We start from the raw sequence: 13,472 nt of genomic DNA on the forward strand, positions 1-13,472 counted from the left end.
ACAGAACGGGAACCTTCTGACTAGGAATTGGCTTTGTCATAATGCTATATTCTATGTTTTTTTGTGTATCTTCAACTTAAATTTGGTGGAGTCCTTGGATCTTGTACATTATCAGAGATTGGTAGAGTCTGAAGCCTGAAAGTGCAACTTGTAAATGGTATTGAGGGACACATCAGAGTTTGTCATACATGCACAAAATGAAACATTAACTAAACACCAAGAGGTTTGATGACATATGACACGTGTGCTAGATATTAAACTTGCCGATGCTAAACCCAATATTAGTTATAGGAGGTATTTTACTTATATATTACAGTAGGTATATTTTTCTTTTTAACTTTTAATAATTATCTCCTTCTCTGAATTTGTTCTCCAAATCAACTTTACTTACAATTAAATTAATATTTTTATTACCAGGAAATACAATAGTGAATACTTTCTCATTTCCCCGCTTTGAAGTCTTTATTTTTGTACAATAGGCTTCAATGGTCCTCCATGAGGGAAAGAGTGGAATAGGCTTGTTGTTTTTTTTAACAATGCCAGTGCAATTTATGTATTATTTAGGTAGCCTGGATTAGGACCTCAACCCTTGTATATGTTTGTGAGCCTTAAAGTTCTTTCTGTTTAAGGCTGAATTTAAAGGTTTATGGAATAAGTTATAGCATTGCACAGGTTTAGCAACACTATCTATTCATTTCATAAACCAATTCTATTTTGAAGACTTTGATAAAGTTTCCACCTTAACATTGAATATAGTCACATGACAAACCACTCAGATCAATGCTCTCAGGCAGACAAAATAAAAGGAAAGAACTTAAAAAAGGAAGGAATAAAATGGAAACCACATCCACATCATCAGCAAGGCTTTAGTATTCTCTCAGAATTAACTGTATTAACATGCTTTATTTTCAGTTTAAAAAAAAATAAAAATAAACCCTGAAAGCTAAGGTATGTACCTCTGGGACTCCAGGGCCAAGACCCTACACATTCACAGCACAAATCTGGCAGATCTCAAGGCAAGAAGAAGGTCAGAATAAGAAATAAAAAAGTAAAGGGAATAAAGACAGGCAGCTTTGAAGCTCACAATGGTCAACAAGAAAAGTTACATTTTTCTATATGTACTTATTTTCTTTTTTTATGTTTTACTTGTCTGAGGTTGCCATTTTTATTTGAAAAAAAAAAACAAAAACTGGAAAAAAAATATGTACCATACAAATAAAGGTTGATTGAGTTAGATAGCATAGTGGTCTACTTGTATTCTTTCTGTACAGCTGTGCAAATCCAATTGTTTACTTATCATCTTCCTACATTTCATGCGAGATATCGGGACTGGAGCAGACACAAATGCAAACGGATTTGTCCTTTCCATCACTATCCTCATGAGGAGGAGAAGAAAGCCTTTGAGATGTGACAATGTTGTGCCACCATAACCTTTGGTTTTGTCTACAATCCTTTGTGTGTGATGCTTCTCCTTCCGCTTGGTATTAGAGTAGTCATCCAAAGCTTCAGACTCCAATAAATGGCGAGTGGAGTTCAGTAACCATCAGCTAATTCAAAGCAAATACTATGAAAAGTTCAAATAAGGTGCATAAGGGATTAAGTGCTATCAACAAAAATAGAGATGAACCAATTGGTTTTTTTTTATCAATTTCCAGCTCGTTTCATATTGGATTGATTCTAGTGTATTCCTTTGATTGAGTGATATGTACTTTATTAGTTAATATAAAAGATGCTCAGAGAATAGGAAGATTTCCATGTGTTACTACTGTCCCAAAAAAAGAAAAAGTAAAATTTAACCTTCTAAAATACTGAACTGTAAATTCTGCAAAATTACAAAACAAGTTAGAGTAACCGTGTTGAAATCGCTTGGAATTTCAAAGCAAGAGCCTTAAAATGAGTCGCTTCTTGTCACTTATGCTGGTTGCATTCACAGGCAATGCTAATCTTTTCAATTGGAGACATTCTTTTCTGTCATTCCAAATAAAAATTGTGCTGATATTCTGTTTTATTTATTTTTTGCATGATTATTGTAATTTTGTGCTCCTTTTTTCCAAATGGCAGTTTCAAAACAAGTGATGTACTTTTATATTTCAAGCCTTCAAGAACAAGTTTAATCCTCCCAAGACTGAATGCATGAAAATGACTTTACTTGCGTGTAAATGGATGAAAAGTTTACTTTTCTCCTATCTTACATTACTTATTAGGTCTAAAGTGAATTGTGCTAAAGTGTATTCAATTACCTTGATCCATTAAAAGCTTCCTGTAGTAATTGCCTGTATGTAAAACAATGCCTCCAAATAATTAAACATACATAATACATCATGTTGTATTTTTATAATAGGTTTTAGTATATAACCCTCCATTATGAATATACTCTACAGGCGAATAACCTTGAAGCTTTGACTGTACCATTTGGAATGTGAGGACTTCACTTAAACCGACCAATTTCTAAACCTGGAGCATAAGATGGTGCACATTTACCAAATTAAACAGAACAGCTATTGGTATTTGTGTCTTATGATGAAAACTGTTGAGGCTGAAGATCAATGTTCAATGAACTGTAAGATGGAACCAAGCTTTGGAGTATGATGTTTTCTTATACCTAGATTATAAGTCATTAGTATGGATTTTGAAAGCCATCTGCATGGTCTTTCTTGTTTCTTCATACTTTGAGTTTATCAAGCAATTTTAGTTTCTTGGGAATATTGAAATGAAGCAGATGCATTGAATAGCTTGCAGGACAATAGCTTATTTGGGTTGGTTGAATGAGGAAAATGGTTAGAAAAGTAGAATAACTTCTTTCTTCTAAGGGCCTCTGATAGATTAAAGGAATTGTGATAGTTTTTGTTTTATGCTCCATGTGAAGGTTTACATGAAGATACATCTTGAGCCATGTAGCTGGGATATCAATAATGCCTTTTTCTGCCAAAGAAGGATTCTATTTTTTTATGGTTTAAAATTCATTAATACTAGGTTCAAATTCCATCCAAACCAAATGATGGCAGGGAAAGAAGCCAAAAGCAGCACAGCATGTCAGACCTTTTTTGCATTCCATACTGGATAGCATAATAGTTTTTCTGTAAGCAGAGGTCTTAACTAGAATGTTTTTGTATCCCAATGTTTTCCACACTGTATGTCCTCCCTTATTTGTATTATCCATGAGGTTCATAGAAGGAAGAAGAGGAAGCAGAAGACCCTGCGTCCAGCCAATCCGAACTTGCACTTGGTAAAGATGACAATCTTGACTGAGGCACGGCTTGGTTTATCCCTTCCAGGGTACCCTGGAAGAACAGTTTTCAGCTGTCTATACTCATCAGGGCAATGACTTGTTCTAATTTGTAGGCAAGTTTTTGCTTTCCAGCTTGGTCATCTTGATCTAAAGCTGTTAAAATCTGCAACAAAAAAGAAAGATACAAGTGTTAACATACTGTACATACAGAATTGTGGAATGGTTAACCTGAAATAAAGTTTGCATATAAAATAAATAGGTAAATCAATACAAAATATAGCTTATCCTGAAACTGCAATGTCTTTTTTACACTTTTTATCTTAAATCTGATATGCTTCTGTAAAATGCCTCTGCTTCTGTCTGTCTGTTCCTTAGCTCATCATACTCATGAGATGGTTGTAGGTCAAATGATGCTTCAGTCGATTGTTTGGCCAGCAGCCTTCATGGCCAGCTCTCCTATACTCAGAAGTGCACATTCCTCCGAGCGTTGCTGTGTTCTCCATGTGAGAGCCATCTGGCGGCGGCTTACCTCTGAGAGAACAAATGATGAGCAATCTGAAACAAGTCGAATCTTTAACTCCCTCAACAACATTTGTTGTTCGAACCCCCATACTTATCACACAGTCAGTCAAACACATCGATAACGGAAGGTTCAGACAACATTAGTCTAATGTGAATGGAGGTCTTTTCATGTAACCAGGTAAAGAGTCACGTGTGAAAAACAGATCACTCTGTGTTTGTTTTAGTGAGCTTATGGCACAAATGGCAAGCACTTAAGAAAGGGTTATGGAATAAGGGAAGAGTCAGTCTGAAGTTATGATATCGATATTTTAGCAAATGGTTTTAGGTAAAGTTTTTTCATTGAATATTGAATATTCTGCAATTTTCTATCACAGGTTTTTAATACTTCATTGTTTTCAAAATTTATACTTTTTGCCAGGGCATTACAAAAGGGTAAACCCATACACAGTCATTCAACAGCCATTCCTCCTGATCCTTCTTTACACACATATTCTCAGCATGGTTGAACATACATGTGTTCTGAATGGAGAGGGTTGCAATCCATTGTCAGACTTCTCTGGAAGAAGCTTATCTATCCTGAAAACAAAAGGATCAGGCAGTTGGATTTCATCAGCAGAGATTCAGGAGGGCTACTCAAATAGGCGGTCAGCTGTTCTGTTGGAATTGTTATTCACGTAATGTGTATGGCCACTCCTATTTTCTTAATGAGCCCAGAGCTAGTATCAGTTGGTCAAATTGATCAATTATGGTAGAACAAGTTATTGATACGGTGTTCTGAATCAGTGCTCTTTGACAAAATGATCAGTTTATTTTGATGGTCTATGTGGAACTGACAGCCTTCTCTAAAAAAGTGCAGTGATACACTCTTTGAAAAAGCGTAAGCTATCTACAAATATATAGCGTTGATGGACTAATCTTCTTAGAAAATGTTCATCTAACGCACATAAATTCTCTGCTGTTTGTTAACAAATAAATTGTAAGCCTTCGAGTAGAATCACTAACTTAAGCAAGTTTTCTTTTGTTCTCCGAAACCAATTAGGATTTGGGGTGATATCAACCAGTGAAAAGCGCAGTATGTAATGACTAATTATTTTGTGGCAAATGTCTGGCAGGAGCAGTCAGCAATGCTTTCAAAGGGAACACAAGTGGTTCAAATAGAGATAGAGAAGAAATGCTGCAACCTAGTTGTAATGAGATTAATTCATCAACACCCAGACAGAAGCTTTCAAACAAGTCCTGCAGTTCTACGTGCAATTGGGATATACTAAGCAATCAAAAGGTTTGGTGGGCAACTGACAGCAAAAATGTCTTCAAACACCAAACATAATCAGAAGAAAATAGCAAATACATATACTCACATTAGTACAAAAAATAAGCAGTATATAAAACTGATGTACATAAGTATTGGAGGCCAGCAATGTTCATTAAAGTATCTAAGATTCACCAAATAATAGCTAGAACTTTGCTCTAATTTCTCAGTATGTGCAGCCTTTATTGCTTTTGTATTTATTTTGTAAGGCTTTTCAATTTACTTGGCCTCTGTTATTATGATTGTCACTCCGGTTGTGTGGTCATAACAATGTCTATACTCTATGGATTGAAGCATGGAAATTAAGCTTTTTACAGTATCATTTCTAATTAGAGTTTTCCAAGATATGATAGCATGTCAGTTATTGCTTTATAATTAAGCTGTCGACAATAGAATAGGCCAATTTTTTCACATTCATTCAACCAATTATAGTTTATAGCGAATGTCACCAAAGTTGACACACTATACAACTGTAACTACAACAAGTCTTGTAATACAGCAACAGAAGTAGGAGCAAAAATCACTGTTTTAAGTTGATCACAGTCAACTGTAATCCTAAGTATATCATCTCCATGACAGGCAACCAAGACAGAACTTTGCGACAAGCAACCAAGACAGAACATTTTTGAGGAAAAAAATGTCTTCTACTCTTAGTTTTTAATTTCTTTTTCAGTGAATTATGCTGTATCGTAAGATTGCTTTCGCACTGCTGTGGCCAATTTCAGACACTCCTAAGTGGTATGGATCAATTTTGCACAACTGTTATTAAAGGGGTACTTTAACATTGATGATCCATTCTCAGGATAGGTCAGATCAGTGGGAAGCCGACACCTGGAACAGCTGTTGGCAGTGATCGCCATATGTAGTGTATGGAGTGGAACTCCGCCTCTACTTCACTCTGTTTTGTGGCCGCGGCCATAGCAGCTCCTGTTCATATTCAAAATGCACTAACCCCAATATTGCCCATGGTGGGCAGACTGCTTTGATATTGGCAGATGATCAGGTTCAAATCACACCCACTTATCTTGATGAATAGATGTTCACCATTCCTACCATGACTGTTAACTTTAGAGAAGAGGCTTGACATATTTTATTTTTTGATGATCAAGTTGTGTATGCCATGTACATTAACTGTGGACATTTTATTTATTTTACTCGGTTATATAGCGCCATTAATTCCACAAAAAAGGAAAAGGAGGAAACTGGAGAACCCGGAGGAAACCCACAAACACAGGGAGAACATACAACATTTTTGTAGATGCTGTACTTGGTATGATTTGAACCCAGGAACCCAGCGCTGGAAGTCTACTGTGCTAATCACTAAGCTACCATACTGCTCATATATTTATATTGAATGGATGGTTCCTGTTGTTCATTAGTAAATATTTTAGTTTGTGTAGTTACCATATTCCCTAGGTAAATTGGGGCAGCTATTACAATGAAAGTATATCATTGAGTTGAATCAATTTGCATTTCAAACACTTTTAAACAACTCTTCATTTGGCTGTACAGCCACTAAACCTGATATCCTGTAATAATAGAAAATATACTGGGATTTAGAGACACAACAGCGTCGGTGGGTTATTCTTAAATCACTAATACCATCCAAGTTTGTTGACAAGTTAAAGAACATTATAAAATGAATGATTATCCCTAAAATTAATATAATAGCTGATTTCTAATGACTTCAGTATAACCATACTTACCAAACAATATTTATAGATTCGGGCATAGCCTTGGAATGAAACAGCGTGCATATGTGCAAAGTAAAACTATGCATTTTGCTTAACTATTCTCAGCTGTTGAGCTGGCAAGCTGATATCAGCAGCCAATTAATTTCCCTCAGCCAATAATTAAGTAAGTTTTTAATTAGAATGAAGAATTTCCTGCTAGATTTGAGATGGGCTGAGCAATGAGATGTGTTGTGCAATGAGATGTATCCTGCCATAAAGCAGGGAAAGCCATTAACGCTCAGAGATTAGAACTCTCAAGTTAGATTTGACTTTGCTGGCTGCATAGGAAATCATTGCACCATATGAATTACTTACTATCTGGGGAATCATTATCATAAAGCATACAATATGCACTATTTCTGCTTGTGTCTCTTTATCAGTATGTATCCATGTTTATTTCTGAACAGGGTCCATATGTTTTCTTAATTTCTTTGTTGATATGTCGATGGCTCCCCAGATGTTCTATGTCAGTCTCAGATGCTATGCTCATCACAGAGCTGGCATCACTTCATAAGGCTTTCTCACCTCCCACATTCCGAATACAAAGTTAACCAATAACAGACGCATTATACATTGATCTTCTATGTTAACACTCCCAGATCACTGAATGAGTTGGATAAGGCTATCTTTTAAGTCCTGCTATGATTTATCTAATAGTTGTCATCAAAACAGTTACCGGTGATAAAATGTAAAAAATTCTGAAAAATTTTATGTAAAAGTATTATTCTCAAGCATGCCTCATGACACAACTTAATAACATTTCAGTACCACCCAACTAATTATGTTGTGGTGTACTGTAGTTATGGTTAAGTCTAGTTTTTAGACAGCTTAAAGGGAACCTGTCACCAGAAAAAAACGCTATTAATGTGGATTCAGTAATTGTGCCCCCGGCCCTGACTCTGCATTGGGGCTTGCTGTCAATCAGAGCCGGAGACAGGATTACTCCCTCCTCTCACTATACACAGAGCAGTAACTGAACTTACATTGGCGCCGCCCACATGACTGAAATCGGAACACAGCCAGGAGGAATAAAGTTAATTTCCTCCCCACAAGATTTGGCTAAGTGCAGGCATCGGGCAGGTTAATAGAGTTTTCAACCTGCAGATCAACCACATATCTGCAGAATAATAGCATTTTTCTTGTGACAGGTTCCCTTTAAAATGGGTTTACATGGTACAATCATGTCTATGAAATGGCCATCGAATTACAATATACAAGCCTATCAACGCTTGTTTAATTGACTGTTTAGACAGGCTGACTACAATTCTACACACACAGAATGATCTTTACTACATTCGTTCTCTACGCATAGAATATCATATTCTCGGCAGGCAGCACATCTTCTGTTTATACAGGACAATGTTCTGCCGATAATGATAAATATTAAGCCCACTTAAAAATCATCAGACCAAACAAACCAGCGCTTTTCTTGTTCACCATGTGTTTGTTGGCCTGTTTAGATGTCAAGAACGTTCTTAAAGGGGTTGTCCACTACTTTATATGATCCTCCAATGTATTCTCCCAGGGCCCATAAGCGTTTCTCTAAATACTTTGTGATGCCTTTTCTGCCTGTGAGCGGCGCTATCACTGGCCGCTCACAGGCATCACATGACCCCCGGCTGCAGCAGGCTCTGACCCCGCCCATAGCCCATCAGCCACCGTGGGGAGTGTCACTGATGTCACGCCTCACTTGATATGACGTCACTGACGGGTCACGTGATGCCTCTGAGCAGCCAGCGATAGCGCCCCTCAGAGGCAGTAAAGGTACCGCAAGGTATTTACAAAAACACTTCTGGGCCCCGGGGGGATACATTGGGGGGTTCATAGAAAGTAGTGGACAACTTCTTTAAGAACTTAGTTAGTCTTAAAATGCACTAAATTTACCATAGTGAATGATGCTGTTTCATAAATTTGGCACATTTTAAGACTATATAGTCTACGTTTACACCTATTAGTTGGCTTACTTTGTACAAAAATGTTTATGCACAGTGTCATATGAGTACACTTCTCTCTCCCGCTAAGACAGTCCTATTTCACCCCCTTTTAAATCAGACAAATATTTAAATAACCACAATAGTAATAGAACTCTACTACAACTCCATGTGTACGCTGTAATAAATAGCAACATACAAAGCAGCAACAAAAAAAACCCATACGTATGCTATGGAAACTATGATGTGTAAGCAGGAATTACCTCTTCACTATACTTTCCAACATATGAGTAGATTTCTGAGAGCGCACTCATAGTGTTGAACTCATTCATGTGCATACGTGATTGCTCTGCCAAGTAAGCATTCATGTCTTGGTCACTGATAGCTGGCATTTTGGCAATGTCAGAATAGTACCTGGAAAAAGAACAAATAGAAAAACATTTTTTTAGAAAGCCAAGCAATCACACAAACCCATAAAACATAATTTTTACCTAAATAACATTTTGAATATGGTGCCAACAATTACTTTTTTAACCTTGAAATTGTATTCTTTTGGTTCACTGGTAATTTTATTGGGTGTGTTTTAAGTCACATAGAGCACCATTTCTTATATCATAGGCCATTGTACAATATTACTTTTCTACAGTCACAAAAAGGTCGATAGATTTCCATACAGATTCTCATGATCCCTTGGATAAGTATATTAGATTCAAAATGGTTGATACATTTACATTCATTTTGAAGCTGTCAACATAGGTGAACAAAATCTTAGTTGTATCCTTTGGGCTTCATTGTATTTCATTCCCTAAAGATTTTCACATCTTCTGACTCATTAAGGAATGTTGTATTCTCCATGTCCTTCATCCCTCATGTAATTCCTGTATAAGTGGACGTAGCACGAGGAAGGCAATCAGTCATTGCCATTCGCATCTGTGCTTTGCTGTCAACTAGTTAATTAGACTCAATCATTTACATATTTAATTTCTTCATTCTGACACTCTGTGCACCAAAGAAGTCAGCAACATGATACATGATTTTATAATTAGGAGCAGAAGTCTGATGCTAGGATAGCTGACAGGTGTCCTGTGGATATCATAGTGATACCTACTGAGTAGAGCAGAAAAACCTAACAAGTGCCACTGGACATGGACACCTTAGATAATAATGAGTGCAGAAATTAAATCCATAATTACACTCATTATATTTTTTTAGCTCCTGATTAAGCCTTTAACCAGGCAAAGTGTACAACCTGCACATTTATATGTATATGACTCATGTGTGGTCGAACATGGAAAAAGTGTTATGTATTGGAAAACCCATTATCAGGTAGAGAAAAGCTCCAAATCAGAAAAAAAGAAAGATTCACAAACTGTTAAGTCTCCTCCAAATATTTAGCAAAACTTTAAGCTTTAGAGGCGTTCCTATTTACGTTGTAGAATACAGAGTGGCTCCTAAATACTTATTGGCAATCACAAGTCTGCAAATTCATTTGTATTCAAGAAGACACATGTGAATGTGTCCAAGCCGGCATTAGCAGGCTGTACTTTGATTTTTTTTGATAGCTGGTACAGGTGGGAACGCAGCAGCTAGAAAAATCACTATGTTCTATTTCAATGTAAAACATAATTACCACCAACTGTGAATTTTACATTCAATAAAAAGTCACATCAAACACGTGGAGTCATGGCAAACCTTTTCCTTTTTTCATATTAAAGAGCCTTTTAATCTTAATGTAAAGAATGAATCACAGCATGTATGGTGAGGATGGACAAAATGGCTTTGCGCACACTAGCAATGGTATATGCCAGCTCAATATGTTTGATACGACACCAAATGTTCTGTGTATTCAGAAAGTATTAGGCATACAAGAAAGGGAAGGCAGATGGGTTATCATTATGTTATCACAGACATTTTCTCAGGCCAGAAGTTTACAACATATGTGCTAAAGGAGCATACTTTCAATATGTCTCTCTCCATTGAATGCATGTGACTTTAACATTCTGTGTGCTTGATCACAAATCAATAGTCAATCTCAAGTCTAAGGCCACCGCCAAAACCAGGAGTGGAACAATCAGAGAAAAGGTATAATAGAAACAAGTCACCAATTCTGCATTTATCACCCACTCCTGGTTTTGGCTCCCACTCCTGAGAAAAAATACTGACTGAATACTGATAGTGGGGCCGTGGCCTAACCCTAAGTTCTGATGGTCTGAGTGACCAAATAGACCTGCAGTATTACATTATCATTCCTTACACAGGACTGAATATTTGTTATCCGCCCTGACCCAAATCTAGTTTATGTTTCCTGATCTGAGGGCAGCATAAAATTGGCCAGAAAATCATATTCTAGCACTAGGTTACTTACTGTGCCTCTTGATGCAGTTTTCTTGTGTTGTATGAACCTCCATTTTTATAAACCCTGACTGTCATTCTCTCCTCCATTGAATGACTGCTTTCTGCCTATGCAGAGCATAGGCATAAAGATGTCAATCAGTAGTGGGAACAGGACCAACTAGAGCTCTAAGCTCTGTGGTATGGGTAAAAGTCAATTCATTGAGAGGACTAGCAGAGTAACAGCAAATTAAAGTGTTTTTTTATCCAAAATAAAGCAATTAGGGTTTCTGTCCATACTGCATGCTGGCCTCAGTTTAGGAAGCATAAAACTGATGACATATCTCCTTTATATCATGTTTCCTTTTATATTTGAATATTTAGAGGATAGTAACCATACACAAAAGAGATCTATTGATCTACTAGACAGATTCAAGGGTGGCTTATTACATTTCGATGTAGAAAAGTAATGTATTAAATGTGTGTTTTGCAATATGGCGTTTATAATTGCATGTTAAGCACCACTCCAGCATTGTTTTTTATTGCACTGCTGGAGTGGTGCTTTAAATGTAATTCCACTGTCTAATACTCTTCTGCCTCCACCTTCATATTTCTCCAGTGTCGCTTCCATTAGTCGCCAGCGAAAAGTGACCAGCAGCTCCAGTGTTTAATGGAGCGGCGCAAAGATCACTTTTCAATACAAGTCTATGAGAGCCTCGTTCTGAATGTCAGACTTGCATTGAAAGCTTGTGATGTAGCTCGAGACCAGAGCGATGCCGAAAAATGGTGTAGACGCCGGGGGATAAGAATATAACCGGGGGCAGGGGGCTTACATTTAAAGTGCCACCCCAGCGCTGAAAAAAACCCCACTGGAGTGGTGCTTTAAGGAATACAGGATAAAGAAATGATGAACCTTGGCATTATTTACATGAAACTCACCTTTCTACCCAGTTTTTATAACTTGGGATGTCCTTGGCATAAAGGAGTTTGTTTGAAGGAGAGTCCTTCCCTAAGCGGTGCTCTGAAGTTGAGCATGAGTCCATAAATGTCTGTGCCACCACAGACAGACAAGCATCTGTGATGCTATTCTTGTGGATGTCAAAGACAAACTGGGGATTTTTGATGACATTGACCCAGAATCTTAATGGTAAGCTGCGAAGAGAAACAAAATATATTTAGCATCAAACAGATAATATACCATATTAAGTGAAATAGTTTTTTTTAGAATGCAAAACAATGCTTATATCACCTATTTTTCATGTCTATGCTGTATTTTGTATGAAAATGTCCTTTATATATGAAAGAGATGCATTTTATTACTTTTAGGCTCTAAAAATAGATTTTTTTTTTATAAATCCTAAAAGTCTAAAATTCTATGCTAGTTATTACTTAATATATTGAGGTTACTTTTTTCTGATATAGAGCTCCAAATGCTTTGAATAGAATAGCATGCTGAAAATCTTGCTGTCTACTACCACCTCTAGAGGGAGCTGAGGAGCTTTCTTCCTACAATTTTACTATGGAGTTTAATATATTAATTGGCTCAGAGACCTGTGTGAAACCAAAGCATCATCATCGCAGCAGCCGGGCATTAGTAAAGTATTGCTTAGTTTATTGCATTTTTACTATTCAATGCAGCTGAGCAGGTGAGAGCAGGGTGAGTAAAAATTGTTTCAGTTTTTTTTTTGCTTTTTTAACCCCTTTTAGACCCTCTGCAATAAAAAAAAATAGTGGATGGATAACATTTAGCCATTTTGCTAAACAAAGGTGAATTCAACTCATCTCGAAATTGATTCTTTCATCTCTCTAGTTAACATGAAAGAGTAGAATGAGCTAAACACTTTAATATATCCTTTTCAGGAAAAGCTTCAGCACTACTTGTATTTTATTCAGCTGCTAATTCTTGGCTTAGGAGTCCAGTGGGTGGTCCTATTCAGTGATTGACAGTCTTCCAAGTATTACTTTGCATATAGAGGTAGCTGTCGGTCATGAAGTAGAACACCCATTGGACTCATAGGTATGTAAAGATCAGGGTTTTAATGAATAGATTATAAGTAGAGATGAGAGAACACAAACTTAAAAGTTCAGAGTCCGTACCGGACAGTTTGTGTCCGGTGCTAATCGCCGAACATGGACTTCTCCCGGAAATCCGTTGCAATGTCTGTAGTTCCGTCGAAGTCAGGGAGGAGAGAGAGAGAATTTTCCAAATCAAAAGTTCTGGTCCACATTGTTTTCAATGGCGTTTTCAATGGAGATACAGTTCTGGTACCCGATCCGAACTTTGGAATAAAGTTCGGGTCAGTTGCCAGAACCCAAACTTCCACTCATCCCTAATTATAAGTTATACTGACTCTTTTCCCACAAAACTCATATCTGTTCACCCCTCAGACTCTATAACAAGCTGCCCGCAGAAAGGA

General features: G+C 37.0%; 1 protein-coding gene across 1 annotated transcript in view; it reads right to left on the reverse strand.

The window, feature by feature from the left end:
- Positions 1-1,173: 1,173 nt before the first annotated feature.
- The window catches only part of PLXNA4 (plexin A4), a 1,035,275-nt gene continuing 1,022,976 nt past the window's right edge, over positions 1,174-13,472 (reverse strand). Inside the window, exons 30-32 of the mRNA XM_073652480.1 lie at positions 11,995-12,207; positions 8,988-9,138; positions 1,174-3,392 (exon numbers count right to left, since the gene is read on the reverse strand). Coding sequence (XP_073508581.1) covers positions 3,297-3,392; positions 8,988-9,138; positions 11,995-12,207 — 460 coding nt within the window. The 3' untranslated portion in view covers positions 1,174-3,296. The remainder of the gene's footprint in view (positions 3,393-8,987; positions 9,139-11,994; positions 12,208-13,472) is intronic.

The sequence above is a fragment of the Phyllobates terribilis genome, unplaced genomic scaffold (genome assembly GCF_046119375.1).
Source record: "Phyllobates terribilis strain yellow unplaced genomic scaffold, ASM4611937v1 Scaffold_11__3_contigs__length_659146591, whole genome shotgun sequence".
Lineage (NCBI taxonomy): Eukaryota > Metazoa > Chordata > Amphibia > Anura > Dendrobatidae > Phyllobates > Phyllobates terribilis.